This window comes from Thunnus thynnus, chromosome 8 (assembly GCF_963924715.1).
Source record: "Thunnus thynnus chromosome 8, fThuThy2.1, whole genome shotgun sequence".
Taxonomy (NCBI): Eukaryota; Metazoa; Chordata; class Actinopteri; order Scombriformes; family Scombridae; genus Thunnus; species Thunnus thynnus.
In genome coordinates, this window is record NC_089524.1 from 34,083,026 (window position 1) to 34,098,285 (window position 15,260).

Consider the following 15,260-nt stretch of genomic DNA (forward strand, 5'->3'; position numbering starts at 1 on the left):
AATTACAAAAACTCCTCAGGACAGGAGATCAGGTTCCTTCCCCTAGTGCAGAGGAGTGCAGACAACACACCACACACATTCACTCACTAGTGATGAATGGGCAAGTGTTGGCTGATAAAGACTGATGGCACTAAGATAAGGCAAGTGGCAAAGCAGACACTGAGAGCTGGCATTGTGCTGTAAGAACACAAATGACATCCATCATGTCTGACTGGGTTTCTGTGGACAGGGGGTTTTCCACAGGAACCATCAACACATGGATGTGATTCTAGAAACATGCAAACAAAGTCACTCAGAAACTTTCAGTTTTGTTTGGTATGTTTTTTGTGTTTGTTTTTTTTTTATACAGAATATATTTACTTTTCAATGAGACAATACACATCTTAGTTCTGTTAGCATTTTAATGCTAACATGCTCGCAATGACAACTATAAAATGCTGATGTTTAGCAGTTTATATTAACCATGTCCACCATCTCAGGTTAGCATGTTTTTGCTTATTAGCACTTAACACAAAGGAGTAAACATTTGTTAATATGTTCACTGATACAGTCAGTAAAGGGATGGGATGTAAGAATTGCTTGTGATTTGATTCTGTCTGCCGTGTACAGATGGGTTTTCCACAGACTGTTGTGTCCACCCATGTTGCCAGCAGAGCAGAGGTGTTGGGTTCCCAGCACAGATACAGGAGCAAAATGGTCTTAGTCAGACAGGATTACCAACTGATCTGTCAGTGAGGAGCTAACAGTCCAAAGTAGAGCAGGGTAACAGTGCTATGCTAGTGAGCTAATGGCTCATACCATTGCTGTGTGGTTTCTCTCTGCCCGTCACTCCAACATACCTGAGGCAGGTTTCCCAGTAACTGTTCATAAAGAGCCATCAGGACTGCTGGTAATTAGTATAATGGCTCCAGGTATACTGATACAGGGGCTTCCTTCTCTGGCTGGCTTTGTTTGCTCCTCTTGTTTTTCATCAGTGTTTTAATGGTGTTGACCTCCCCCCCCCAGGCCTCAGGTCAGGGTATTGCTTTCACTGGACTGCTTTAGCGCCATCATATTTTCCACTCCCTACCACTTTGTATCCCCTTCCACATGTGATAATAGTAAGAATTCATCAATATTTTCAAACTGATTACTCCGCATTTCAAAGTTTATATATTGTCATTCTTTACTGTATATGACCAACAGTAAAGAAAATTAGAATAGAGAGTCAAAGTAATTTGTGTTTGAAGACTTGTAAAACTTGTACTCCTGCAATAAATTACTGTTAACTACTGGAAGAATTCAGTATTCTATCAAAATAGGTGCCCATCTGATAAAATGGCAGAGTTGGTATATCACCTGATATTAGAATATCACAACTGATACATTTGTATCGACCAATAAGTAACAAGAAATGCCAAAGATAAGTTTGAGGTGATTTAGAAACCCTAGTGGTAGATTCAGAACACGAACAATAACAGAGAATTTTCTGAGCTGTAAAAAGAATATATGTCCAAATAAATACATTGTACAAACATTCAAATTCTCAGTCTCAATCCCTCAGATCAGCTCCATGTGTTGTCTGTTAATGACAGAAAAAGCAGATAGTAAGGCTAAGATTTGGTGCAGGGGAGCTTCTGAGAGAGCTTAACTGCTTGTTTCAGAAGATAGCTCTCACTGCTGTTTGACACTGTGGGCTTTTTCACCCTGCACGCTTTATTGGATGCTGATGTGTCACAACTGAGTTTGTTGTATTTCCTGTCGTTGTTGGCACAGGTTTTCAGCAGTGTTAATGATATACATCACCAGTCTGTTTTTTGTGGCTGGCTTTAAGAAGCCTTGTTCTCCCTTCTGTGTGAAGGTCACACTAACCACACTGCGTCATTTTCTCACTCTTCATCTCTCAGCACAGCACTGATGGCTTCTGGAAGTCGGTGGCCAGGTACGTTCCACGGGAGCCCAAGGACATGCGCATCCTTAACCCCTATTTCATCCAGGAGGCCTCCTTCAAGCTGATTGGCTTACCTCACAACAATGGACAGATGGGCAGAGGGGTGAGAGACCTGTTGTTTTCTCAGCAGTCAGTTTGTGGGAAGAGAAGTAGCAGGAACAGTGGGCTGTTTCACACACAGCAGTGAGTTAATGATCAGGACTGTAGCTCTGGTAGCTGGACTCCTTGTCTGTCTGTTTGCATTATGACGGCCTCTGTGAACACACAGCAGATGCTGCAGAGAGCCGAGCACATACACAGACCCTGAAAACAGTCTGAAGACAAACAGTGTTACCATTAGGCTTATAAATAGTACCATGTTTCAGATTTTACATCTGTAAGACATCCACACAGTAACCATACAGTGTAAATAATGCTCCTCTGTGAGTACATGCACACTATATACTGTACATGTGCAGGTCATGGCTCGGTTACCTATTTCATAGAAACTTTTTATTTATGTCTGTTTTTCAGAATATCCCAACATTGGGGGCAGTTGCCATAACTATGGCCCTTCATAACTGTGATGAAGTAGCTGTGGCTGGATTTGGCTACAACATGAGCACCCCCCATGCCCCTCTGCACTACTATGAGAAGATCAGGATGTCAGCCATCAGAGAGGTAACTAAAGACTTGATTTTATAAGGAACCACAGAAGGTGCTAAAACTGATTGCAGGACTCTTTGTGACTTTCTGTGCCTCAGTAACACACTGTCTACACAGAAAGCATTTCAACAGCGTTTTTTAAGTTGTCTTTCTCACACATATCTGAAGGAACAAATATACTTTTTAATCAGTCCAGCTGTCTACGCAGGCCACTTAACAGCTTACATTTCTTTCACACTGTACACACATAAACAGGACTCGAAGCGTATGTTTACACTTCAGATCTATTTTCCTCTGTTTTATGCATGTAAAAACAGTGATTGGCTTCCAAAACACAGGTGACCTACACTCAGCATTGTGCCTTAAGGCCTCCTGTGTTGACACACAAACGGAGCACTCGCTGCCTGCTGCTGCTGATGCTCTGCTAAACATGCTGCTTGTTCTATACCTCCTGTGTAGGCATGGTGTAAGACTTAACACCTTATAGTTATGTAAGCCACTTTGACATGTACCCCACCTTAGGGACAGATGGAGGTGCAACTGTATACAACATGCTTCAAGTTGTCGGGATATGTCATTGTCCTTTAGAAAAGCAGACATTTTATCACTCTCACTCCTCAGGGCAGCACATACCAGCTGCTGTACCCTGCCTACTATATATATAGTATATATGTCTATGTAGCTCGCCTGGTGTGTTAACAGGCATCAAAATCATGAGACACAGTCGCTCTATGTTGTACTTATGAAAATAGTGTGGCTGCTAAAATGGTAAGCCTTTTGGCCACTAGGGCCATGTGACAAAACCTCTGTTGGGCTTTTATCACTTTATTTATGAGTGGTTAGTAGACTGAATTTGAGAAAGGCTCATTCTGACCTTACTAACTCTGAGCTGTTAATTTATATTTAGGTGATGATTCATCCACTCCATCCACAGGTTTGTGACCCACTATTTCCTGCACAATTTACCCCTTAATGGATGAAACGCCCACACAATATTCACAGCCCCATCTTTTTGTTAGTTTTCCAGGTTTACGCTGCACTGGAACAGTTTACTGTGACCTTTCTCTCATTTGAAATGCCTCTCAGAAATACAGGAGGAATTTAGCCAGCATGCCGAGTGTGTACTGTGGACTGTGTATGAAATCTCAAGTGTAGGGACGTTGCTGGGTACTGGTTTTTGAGAGCAGCACAGTCTCAGTCTAAGCCAGTGTCTAAGTTGCCATTCACTCCACTTCTCCAGTACACAGTTCAGCCTGCTCATAAATCACTCTTAGCTCAGGTTATTGAGACAGACATGCAATCCCCTTCATCTTGTGTTTCAGTTCAAAGAGGCTCAAAGAGTCTGGCCCCGCCCCCTGCCATGTATAATAGAAACAGGACAAGAAACTTGCTCAGTTCTGCATTTCTTCATTAGCCCGCATGGACTGATCTTGGCAATAGGTGACATTGTTCAACAGAGAGCAACAACTTAACTTATATGAGCTTTTTTATTCAGTCTTTGTAAATTGCAGTCTGAATTAGCTGAGTGAGCGATTAATAGTTTTTATGTCAAAATCAAAATATGAAAGAGCTACAATTTAAATTATAACTTACATTATCAACACTTAATTAGTTTAAAGAGGTGAAAATGTTGATCAGTAGTTATTGATTTTCCCAGTTGTAATAACAGTTGTCACCAGCAAAAGTAATTATCATTAAATCTGTAAGTTGGCCAAATAACAAAGAAGAAATAACATGATTTCTACGTGCAGGTGTGTGTCGGCCACATCTCTGCAGTCTCTTTCACTACTTCTGTCTTTATTTCTCTTTCGCTGTCATTCTTCCTCTTCTTTCAGTTTTTAATCTCTTTCTGTTTTTCTCTCTCCTTCCTTCTTCCCCAGTTAGTTTTTTTTCTGTCCCTGCAGGCTTCAAACAAGAACCAACTGTGTCTCTGATATTGCAACTGCTTTCAGAATACACAAGATAATCATCCTCTTGAAGGATCAACGTTTGTGTCAGTTAAATAGGGGGGTATTTAAGGGAAGGTGGGATTACATCCGAAGTGAGAAGAACTACTATAGAGAATGAACTGAAAAAGTTTAGAGAGTTAAGCTCTATTCCCATGCCTCACACACGGGAACTTTGTATATGTGTTCAAGACATAGTGTAGGATGTCTCAGGCACATTTTAAACATACAGGCATTACAATTCATCTGATCAACTTCAGCTCAACTCAAAATTGTAGTCTCCAGATATTCTGCATGAGAGGTATTTACAGAGCATTGGTAAATTGTAACATCTACTGATAGCCTGCATATGAGGCGTTTTGGGAACATGAGTAAATTATAGCATCCACTGATAGCCTGCATGTGAGGCATTGAGGGAGCATGGTTGAATTATATTGTCTACTGATAGCCTGCATGTGAGGCGTTTAAGGAACATGGGTAAATTATAGCGTCTACTGATAGCCTGCGTGTTAGGCATTTAGGGAACATCGGTAAATTGTAGTGTCTACCAATAGCCTGTATATCAGGCGTTTAGGGAACATCGGTAAGTTGTAGTGTCTACCAATAGCCTGTATCTCAGGCGTTTAGGGAACATCGGTAAGTTGTAGTGTCTACCAATAGCCTGTATCTCAGGCGTTTAGGGAACATCAGTAAGTTGTAGTGTCTACCAATAGCCTGTATCTCAGGCGTTTAGGGAACATCGGTAAGTTGTAGTGTCTACCAATAGCCTGTATCTCAGGCGTTTAGGGAACATCGGTAAGTTGTAGTGTCTATCAATAGCCTGCATCTCGGGCGTTTAGGGAACATCAGTAAGTTGTAGTGTCTATCAATAGCCTGCATCTCAGGCGTTTAGGGAACATCGGTAAGTTGTAGTGTCTACCAATAGCCTGTATCTCAGGCGTTTAGGGAACATCGGTAAGTTGTAGTGTCTATCAATAGCCTGCATCTCAGGCATTTAGGGAACATCAGTAAGTTGTAGTGTCTATCAATAGCCTGCATCTCAGGCGTTTTGGGAACATGGGTAAATTATAGCATCCACTGATAGCCTGCATGTGAGGCATTGAGGGAGCATGGTTGAATTATATTGTCTACTGACAGCCTGCATGTGAGGCGTTTAAGGAACATGGGTAAATTATAGCGTCTACTGATAGCCTGCGTGTTAAGCATTTAGGGAACATCGGTAAATTGTAGTGTCTACCAATAGCCTATATCTCAGGCGTTTAGGGAACATCGGTAAGTTGTAGTGTCTACCAATAGCCTGTATCTCAGGCGTTTAGGGAACATCGGTAAGTTGTAGTGTCTACCAATAGCCTGTATCTCAGGCGTTTAGGGAACATCGGTAAGTTGTAGTGTCTACCAATAGCCTGTATCTCAGGCGTTTAGGGAACATCGGTAAGTTGTAGTGTCTACCAATAGCCTGTATCTCAGGCGTTTAGGGAACATCGGTAAGTTGTAGTGTCTACCAATAGCCTGTATCTCAGGCGTTTAGGGAACATCGGTAAGTTGTAGTGTCTATCAATAGCCTGCATCTCAGGCGTTTAGGGAACATCAGAAAATTGCAGCGTCTACCAATAGTCTGCATGAGAGGTGTTTAGGGGAGGGGCACAACTCTCTCTGGGTATTGAGAAATTGGCCCATTCTGAATAGGCACGTTTTGAATTGGCACTGCACTAGTGCTTATTAATAGCAGGAGTGAATGCAACAACCAGTGATGACATATTCCTATCCAGATAATGTATCCACATACACATCACATGTTACAATGTTTTAGGATTGGTTACACACCGTTCTTTACACTCGGTTCACTCAGAACTCTTCACACAGTTCTCTTTACCAATATGCAGCTCAGCACAACAGTTACTCTCATATCCAAAATGTACTACATTTGTCTCCCAACAATAAAACACACTGACCTAACAACCAGTAGCATTTCAATATGTATCACTATCCATTTCAACAAAAACAGTGACACTTCTTTACTACAGCTTGTGTGCTACTGACCAATACTGGATTTTTGGGGCAGATACCGATACAGTGGAAACCACTTCATGATCACAGTTACACAATTAGATGGTATCTGCATGAAAAATTAAGAACAAGAAAAAAATCACTTATGTAATTAAAATTGAAATAAGAAAAAAGATCAAATATACATAAAATGCTGCCTATATTGAAAATAATAATAATATTGGCACATATCATGCCCATACCGATAGAACTGGGATAGACCAGTATCAGCCGACCAATATATCAGTCGGGCTCTAGCTACCTTACAGTACTTGTCACAGAAATAAATGATGAATTCTGCAATATGCCTCAGTAGGCTTTATTTTCCCAAACTAAAGTAATTCCAGTAGTGCAACAAAAAACAAGGCCACAAGTTCTCATCCACATCACACCTCATGTCTTCTCTTGCAACATAGCATAGAAAGAATCTTTTTGCATGTCTGATTGTCCCTGGTAATCCACTGTGGATATGTACAGGCATCCAGCATTCATTACATCCAGGAGAATTATCTCATCATATTGGATGGTGGTCATAAACTTTCCACCTCCACAAGGAAAAGGATTCCTTTATGGGGTTAGAATTATTTAGATGTAGATGTAGCAGACTGTAGCAAATCACTGTTATCTTGATAATTTACAATCATGTTGTGTTATTGTTGTACACCCAATTGTAAAAGACTGTAGTAGCAAGTGGAAATGGGCTCATTGTGTTCACAGTGAGTGTAGCCATGCTGACTGTCCAAGAAAATGGCCTGATCCTAATTGTCAGGACAACAGTGAATTCAGTCTCAGATGGATGACAGTCCACGTAAACCTTAACTGACTCATATGATTATGAGAAACACTAACATCTAACGCCACACCCCCAGTGTAAAGACTTGTAAAGTCTACACAGAAGGCATTTCAGATGCGTTTTTCAGACTTGTTCATCTAACGTGCATCTTATAGAACAGATATGCTTTTATTTAGAGCTGCAGCGATTAGTTGATTAATCGATTAGTTGTCAACAATTAATTTAAATTATTTTTATAATCAATTAATCGTTTTAAGTCAGGAAAAAAAATCCAAATTCTCTGATTCCAGCTTAGTGTTTATAATGATTTTGTTTCTGAGATGCTCCTTTATGTCTGTCAATGACATCATGGCCCACAGCTCTTAGTTGGAGTTAATGAGTCTGGGGAGCAAGACAGTTTTTTGTTTTTTGAAATGAGACACTGGATCTTGTTAACCTGTAACTTTTCCATTTTTATAGTAAGCATTTGAAATTCTAAATACTTATTTTGCAGAGTGAATGTTTTTACATGGACTTTAACTCAGTAGTGGTCATTTGGTTAAAAAAAAACCAAACAAAACAAAACAGAAAAGAGTTACACCCAGTTTGTAATGCAGCCTTTGTGTCATAAAACTGAAGTCTTAAGCCAAAGCTCACAGTAACATCATCAGGGTTATGGTCTCAGACTTCTGACAGCTCCTTCTGGCTGAGTAGTACTTTCCATTTCAAGGAAACTGACCTTCATGTGTAAAATCAGTGGAGTCTTCCATCTGCTGTCTATACACCTTCTCTCTGTGTATCTGTCCCCTGCAGTCGTGGACTCACAACATCTCTAAAGAGAAGGAGTTCCTGTTAAAGCTGGTGAAGGCGGGTGTTATCCAGGACTGGACCAATGGGATCTGTGGTGCAGAATGCTGATGGTCTTCACAAAGCTTCATGGCTCCTGCCTGCAGCACTACGCTCATCTCCACCTGCTCCAGAACCCGACCGAAGTGAAGAGGGAAAACCAAGGCTCTGCGGGCCGGCTCCCCAGCAGAGAGCAGCAGCTGTTACACATGGTGGTCAAGGCAGAGACACTGTCTGACCAGGACACACACTGCCCCACTGTTGCATATTGACATATTGCAAGCAATTGGCCTCTGCATTGTATGGCAGTATTTAGCTCTTTCTAGTCGCAGGTTAGTGCATATTCACATGGGGATTTGGTGCCCTGGCTCAGGGGTACAACTGCCCTGTTGGGGATCAAACCAGCACCTGGACCAGACTGGCCACCTACTCAGAACTGCTGCAGGCTGACTGAGGAGAAGATGAAGATACTGGCTTTCAACACTGAGCCTGTGCCAAGAATACCTCTACAAGTGTCCTTCTGCTCACACATCTGAATGTAATCTGCATCAAAGTCTCTTGTTATATCTTCCAGTTTCTGTGTTAAACAGGGTGCACACTACATGACACCTGACTCAGCCGTCCTGGATCAGAATCTGAAATCTGAGGTAAAAACTTTCTGTCAGAGTAACACAGTGATCACCAGAACATGTTTTGTTGAGTAGGTCTGCGTCCATACAAAAGCTAAAAAAGAGCTTGTTTACCAGCAGCATGAACATCAAACACACAGTCAAGCTTGCTACACTGATTACACAGATGTTAAATAGCCACATCTGGTTTGTTTTTGTGAGGCAGCAAGATATTCTGATCACTCAAAGGCCTTTTCATGTAAAGCGTAATTTTTAGGGCTTAAGGATTAATTTGCATGTTATTTAAAAACAGATCACTGAATATATCACAATACACATACAAGGTGAATTTTTGCTCTGCTGAAATGCTGCATTGATTCCTTTTGCTCCAAGTTCAGTTGTCTTGGCCAATCACAATAAGGCACATCACACATGGTATCAACTATATGGCAATGTGGTGATGGATCACTTTATTGATTACATTTCACCACAGTCAGTCCTCTTTAATAAAGTCCATCAAAAGTACAGTCAGATATCTGAATTCCACAGCCAGTAAATAGTCAAATGAGAGCACATTTTGTTATAAATAGATGCTTACAATCATGAAGGTGCTCAGGTGCTACACTGGTTGACACCTAGTCTACAGGCAGTGGCAGCAAGTTTAACTATTTACAGGATTAAAAACTGGAGCAGACGTTGGTTTGCCACAGCCGTAGTCTGTGTGTGTGGAATTTATGACCTCAGACTAGATTCATCTCAGCAGGTCAAGACTAAATAGATTTCTCAAATGTGGAGCTCACATCTCCAACATTATTAAAATAACAGGGTGGAACTGTCTTAAGTTTGTGTCACAGTAGATTTAAATACTTGAAATGCAACAATTCCAATGGCAGAATTTTCGTGCTGTATATTCATGATGTGCTCTATAAAAAATGGACTTTAGATTTACCCTCAATATCCACTGTATGCAGCTGTGTCATGTCACAGCGTTGTGGATGCTGGAGACAATCTGCTGCCTATCTAGCCTGTGCGCCAGTGTCCACCAGATGCATGAACACGCTGTTTCTCTTGAGGCTTTTTTCCTCCTCTCTGCTGTCTTATTGCCCCCGGTCTGTTTTTTGCCTGAGCAACTTGCATCTTTGAAGCCTAAAGTTTTGGGGGGAATGAATTTAAAATTTAAAGTATTTAGATTTTCCTTCTGCTAATCTGCACTGTTCTGGAAATACATATCTAAAATAAAGATCTGACAGCGTGCTAAGTACAGTCATTAAAACAAGTAGGGAAACAAAGTATGTTATCACATCGATCATAGATGAGCTGCATACGTGTATTTAAAATGCTTTAAAAACAAAATGAAACATCAAAAAACAACTAAAAAGTATTGACGTGTGTCTGCTGAAGAACAAACTGCATGAAGTTCCTTCCAGTGGATATTGGAACTGTGACAGAGACATGATGCCATGACACAACCAGAATGAGACAAGCCACATGCTGTGAACATGACGGGGGCATTTTTTAACGTGTGACCCATGTGTTGTGTCAAACAGTCAGGTGTCAGTGTTGTCAGCCAGACAAGGAATTACAGAAAAGACACATGTTTCAATGAAGCAGAACAGGTTTTTCCACAATAGAACTTGACATTAATGGCTGACATTTCTCTGCTAGGGCCAAACATCCAGGCAGCAATAAAACACTGCACTAACTGCTACTGACACACTAAACTCAGCCCGAACATCTCAGCGCAGTGTGACAGGAATATCTTGATTTTATTTTAGCATTAAATCATCTGTCTCTCTCCCTCCCTCACCTTAAAGTGTTGTCTGTCCATTTGCTCATGTCACTCAAAGATGTTTCAATTATTTTGTTAAGTATGTTGAGTAATAGAGAGCATATATACAACACTCTGAACATCCTTCTATCTTTCTGTCTTACATATGAAATGAATTGCTTGCATGACTGATTAGAATCATATCATACTGCCTTGTATTAAATCACAGCTGGCTCCTGTTCTTCATACCTGGATAAGATAGCTTGATTTGATTGTTGATGATTTGACACAAGTCTGGATTTGTCCATTCTTCAAAACTGGTTTAAAATTTATCTGGAGCTGTTGTCATAACAAGTCCTTGAGCCAAGGCCTGCAAAAGTACAGCTTATTCAGGGATAGCTGGATCATGACCAAGACCTTCTAGGTGAACCCCAAACATATAAAATGACTATTTTTATTATGGAGACCAATAACTTCAGATGAGAAAATGTAGATTATTAGAAATCATCAAGTTGCGATGGCAACTCAGTTTTCACAATAGAGAATTTCCAACATAAAATATCTATACATGAAAAAAAAGGTTATAAAATGAAATGAAATCTTCACATGATGAGCCAATCCAAACTTAGTTTGAGATACTATGAGCAAACAAGATAAATGGATTCATAATTTTTAGACCAATGGAACAAGAAAAACATGGTCATTAATTGGGACATTATGATGGGGATTTACATCATACTGTCATAATAAATGGACTGCATTTATATAGCAACCTTCTAGTCTTATCGACCACTCAAAGCGCTTTACACAGCATGCCACCATTCACCCATTAACACACACATTCATACACTGATGGCAGAGGCTGCCATGCAAGGTGCCAACCTGCTCATCAGGAGCGATACAGCACTTCCTATCCAAAGTGCCCCACAGTGTTTCTATGCTCACCCATTCATACACACACTCACAATTTGGGGCTCAGAGTCTAACCCAAGGACACTTCAACATGCGGAGGATGAGCCAGGGAATGAAACACCAACCTTCTGATTGGTAGACAACCTGCTCTACCTCCTGAGCCACAACCACCCCAGTGTCAGTGTTACTTAAACACTATAGTGTAAGAAAGGAAAAAGTTAAAACTTTAAACAGTTGAATTGAATCGATCAGTTTCATCTGGATCAAAGTAAGACTTATTACTGAACTAACTTTGAAGAAAATGTACTTTAAGTTGCTTTATGAGAGATTTGTCGGGTTTCATTGCAGAGTTAGAATATGTTTCAGGTGTTTCCTGTGCAGCTACTGTCCTCTCTATAGGGCCATGTCAGCCAACCATGTGACCCTCACTTAGCCAATCACATAAGAGCTGACCATGGTTGCAACTCTCTTTGTTTTCAAAATAAAAGTGCACTGTTTCTCAAGGTAACTTCATCCAAGATGAACAAATTAAAGCCCTAAAGCAGGGATCAGATTACACAATATCAGCCTGATTATGTCCCAGCCCCACAGAGGACATCAAGAACAAAAATGAGCGCTAGGCATGCCACACAGTATGCCACAGGCATCTGGTACGCCTCACAACATCTCAACTAATAGACCAGTGTGTCCCAATTTGATAACTTCTATGCACATGACATGGTGACCATCTCAAAAAACAAAAAATGTATCCTGACTGTCTTCAAAGAATCCTGTTAGAATTAACAGAATCATTTCAGCTGGCTAACATTTTAGCCTGGATTAGTTCAGCCACATTTGAAGAGCAGGCTCCTGGTGTGAGTTGAATCATGCTGAATCATTGGCTGCTTGAAATCTGTTTTAGGTGCATTGAATCATTGATTATGTATTGATGTGAATGGATAATGTCAGTCAGGGTTTTGCTGATGCTGACTCTTAAGACCCCTCCTCCCTCTCCAAAGATGTTTTTACAAACTCCTTCTGATTTCCTTCCTCTTTTCTCGTCATGAATGACAGCAGAACACCAAAACATTCCTTTCCATTCATTTCACTCAGCCTGAACAAAGGCTGCTAACTCAGGCCCTTGCACAGTCATGATGAGTGTTACTATCAGTTAACTGCTTTATGAATCTATCACATATTATTTCCCAAGATAAGCTGCATTGTGAAGTGTGTATGTGTGTTTGTGTTGCTTTATACACACTGGCCTGCATAGTTTGTACTCACCTCACTGTCTGTGTTGGTGGACTTCATGCTGGTCAGATGCTCAAGCCAAAGTATTCATATATTTATTTAGACAGTGCACTAGAACACATTGAAAAATAAAGTTAATAAGAATGCTGTAATTTTAACGTGTATGTTGTGTTATTTAATAAGTTACCTGCGACATGAGAACTGTTTGATGTAGACTGAAAAATCATCCCCTTTACATGCAAGAGAGCTTTTTCATAGTAAATGTACTGAATGTTAATGACAATTCAAATAGAAATGTGTGCTAAGATAACATACACCATGCAACTTGATGTGCTTCATGACACAGAATTGATGTAGCAAATTTGGGTTTTTTGTTTCCCATCTTTAAAAAATAATTTGAAACTTATTTTTGCTCTATCATTTCTATCAGCAATAAGAACATTGCACTTACAACGTTAATAGCTGAGATCTGGGAACGTGGTAACATTAAAGAAGTCAAGTCAAGCAGTGTTGGAAGCAAACAGTTTATTCAGATGATCTAAACTACTTAATCTGGAGGTCAAACCTGAAATGCTGCAATAATCCCCAATTGTACAAGAAAACTACAGTAAGTACAGCGAGTCAAAGTTGAACCACAATATATATCTACTATATGTACAGTACATATAATTATGTAAACATTATTTCAGAATGATGACGGGCTCAGAGTAGGCATGCATAATGTTATCAAGTTTAATGAACACATGCATTAACCCTTTCATATATTGTTACTTTATTTGTTGCATATCCAAAATGCACATGAACATAGAAGCCTGACAGACACCCTGCAAGAAAAGTCAAGAGCATTACATTTGATTCTAGGAAATCCTTGAAAATTTGCTTTGGATTGGAAACAACAGGTGAAACAGATTTTTTTCACTTATTTAAAAGGAATAAGGTTCAGAACTCAACAATAGACCAAAAGACTTGTTTAGATGTTGATGTTTGTGCAGCGTTGACATCTACAGCTGGACTACCTCTGTTGTTAGCTGCAGCTACATGTCCAGTGTTCAGCCACTGTTTTAGAAGAAGGGTTGCAGTATTCAGATGTTTATGAGTGAGTGGAGGTAAACATTAAGGCTGCAGTGACTCATTGTGTGCTGAGTCAAGTGAGGGCAGGGCTGTTTACAAGTCATCTGTATTACACTCAGTCTAATTACCACTTGGTGAGAACAAACACACCAAGTGAAACCACTTGCCATTATATCAGTACGTCTCACTGCAGAAGCCTCTGTTAAGTGATGACTATGTGATCGAAGAACTGCAAAGCTACATATTTTTTAAAGAAACATCCAGTTGTCTCAAAAATCCCGTAAACTATTACTGTAACTCTCCAATTGTTAGTGAAACAATTGTTAGAGGAGTCTTGACATAATCTTTGATAAAGTAAGAATCCCTTACTGTTTCAATGAGCTCTTTGTTTCTTTAAGCTCCTCATTTGATGTGAGCTTCATACAACATGTTAATGAACCAACTCACTTTTATTTTGCATATAAATAACATCTTTGCCAACCCTTCCTTCATCAACCCTCCCTTCATCAACCCTCCCTTCATCAGTCGATGATCTAGTACACAACATAATTACAAACTACAATCAGCTATTGACCATATTGCTGCAGTCAAGTACAAAAAAATTCCTCAAAAACAAAAACCACCATGGAGAAAACAAAACATCAACCAACTCAAAAGAAACTGACGCAAAGCTGAACAGAGATGGAGAAAGACAAAACTTCAGGTCCACCACGATATCCTAAAAGAACTTCTAGCAGAATACAATACAGCCATCAGAAACGCCAGGTGATAGTATTTCTCTGAACTTATAAATAAAAACTCTAACAATCTAAGGGTTCTTTTTTCAATTGTTGACAGGCTCATAAACCCTGCCCCTATTACCCTGATTCCTACGAAATACAATGAATTTTCTGCCTATTTTGGAGATGAGATTGCAGCCATCACAATGAATATTATTCAGAAAAGGCTGGAGAGTGTACCACAAAGCATTACCAAAATTCAAATGCATCATGTACTTTTTTACATCAGCACAGATTGTTCTTTCATCTCTAATTACAGACCTATCTCCACCTGCCTTTTTGGAGTAAGATTTTAGAAAGAAATGTTTCCAAACAGCTGAATGATTTCCTCTGTGACAACACTGTGCTTGGAAAAATTGCAGTCTGGTTTCAGGTCCCAGCACAGTATGGAAACAGCTCTAGTCAAATTTGTAAATGACCTCAGAATGAACACTGCTGAGAAAAAGCTCTCTATGCTTGTCCTGTTAGACCTCAGTGCTGTATTTGATACTGTAGATCACAATTTTCTGCTGGACAGACTTGAGCACTGAGTCTGTCTCTGGCACAGTTCTTAAATGGTTCAGGTCTTACTTAACCGGTCGACAATTCTTTGTTGCCATGGACAACCACTCCTCCAATAAACATGTGGTGTCCCACAGGGCTCTATCTTAGGCCCAGTTCTTTTTAGCCTATGTATGTTGCCACTCTGCAATATTATTAGAAATCAC

General features: G+C 40.1%; 1 protein-coding gene across 4 annotated transcripts in view; it reads left to right on the plus strand.

Annotated features, from left to right (window-relative positions):
• The window catches only part of st3gal3a (ST3 beta-galactoside alpha-2,3-sialyltransferase 3a), a 55,127-nt gene extending 42,272 nt beyond the window's left edge, over nucleotides 1-12,855 (plus strand). For all 4 annotated transcript variants that reach the window (XM_067598015.1, XM_067598017.1, XM_067598014.1 and 1 more), the window contains 3 exons: nucleotides 1,887-2,033; nucleotides 2,444-2,590; nucleotides 8,153-12,855. In XM_067598015.1, the coding sequence (XP_067454116.1) occupies nucleotides 1,887-2,033; nucleotides 2,444-2,590; nucleotides 8,153-8,257 (399 nt within the window). In that variant the 3' untranslated portion in view covers nucleotides 8,258-12,855. The remainder of the gene's footprint in view (nucleotides 1-1,886; nucleotides 2,034-2,443; nucleotides 2,591-8,152) is intronic.
• Nucleotides 12,856-15,260: the final 2,405 nt, after the last annotated feature.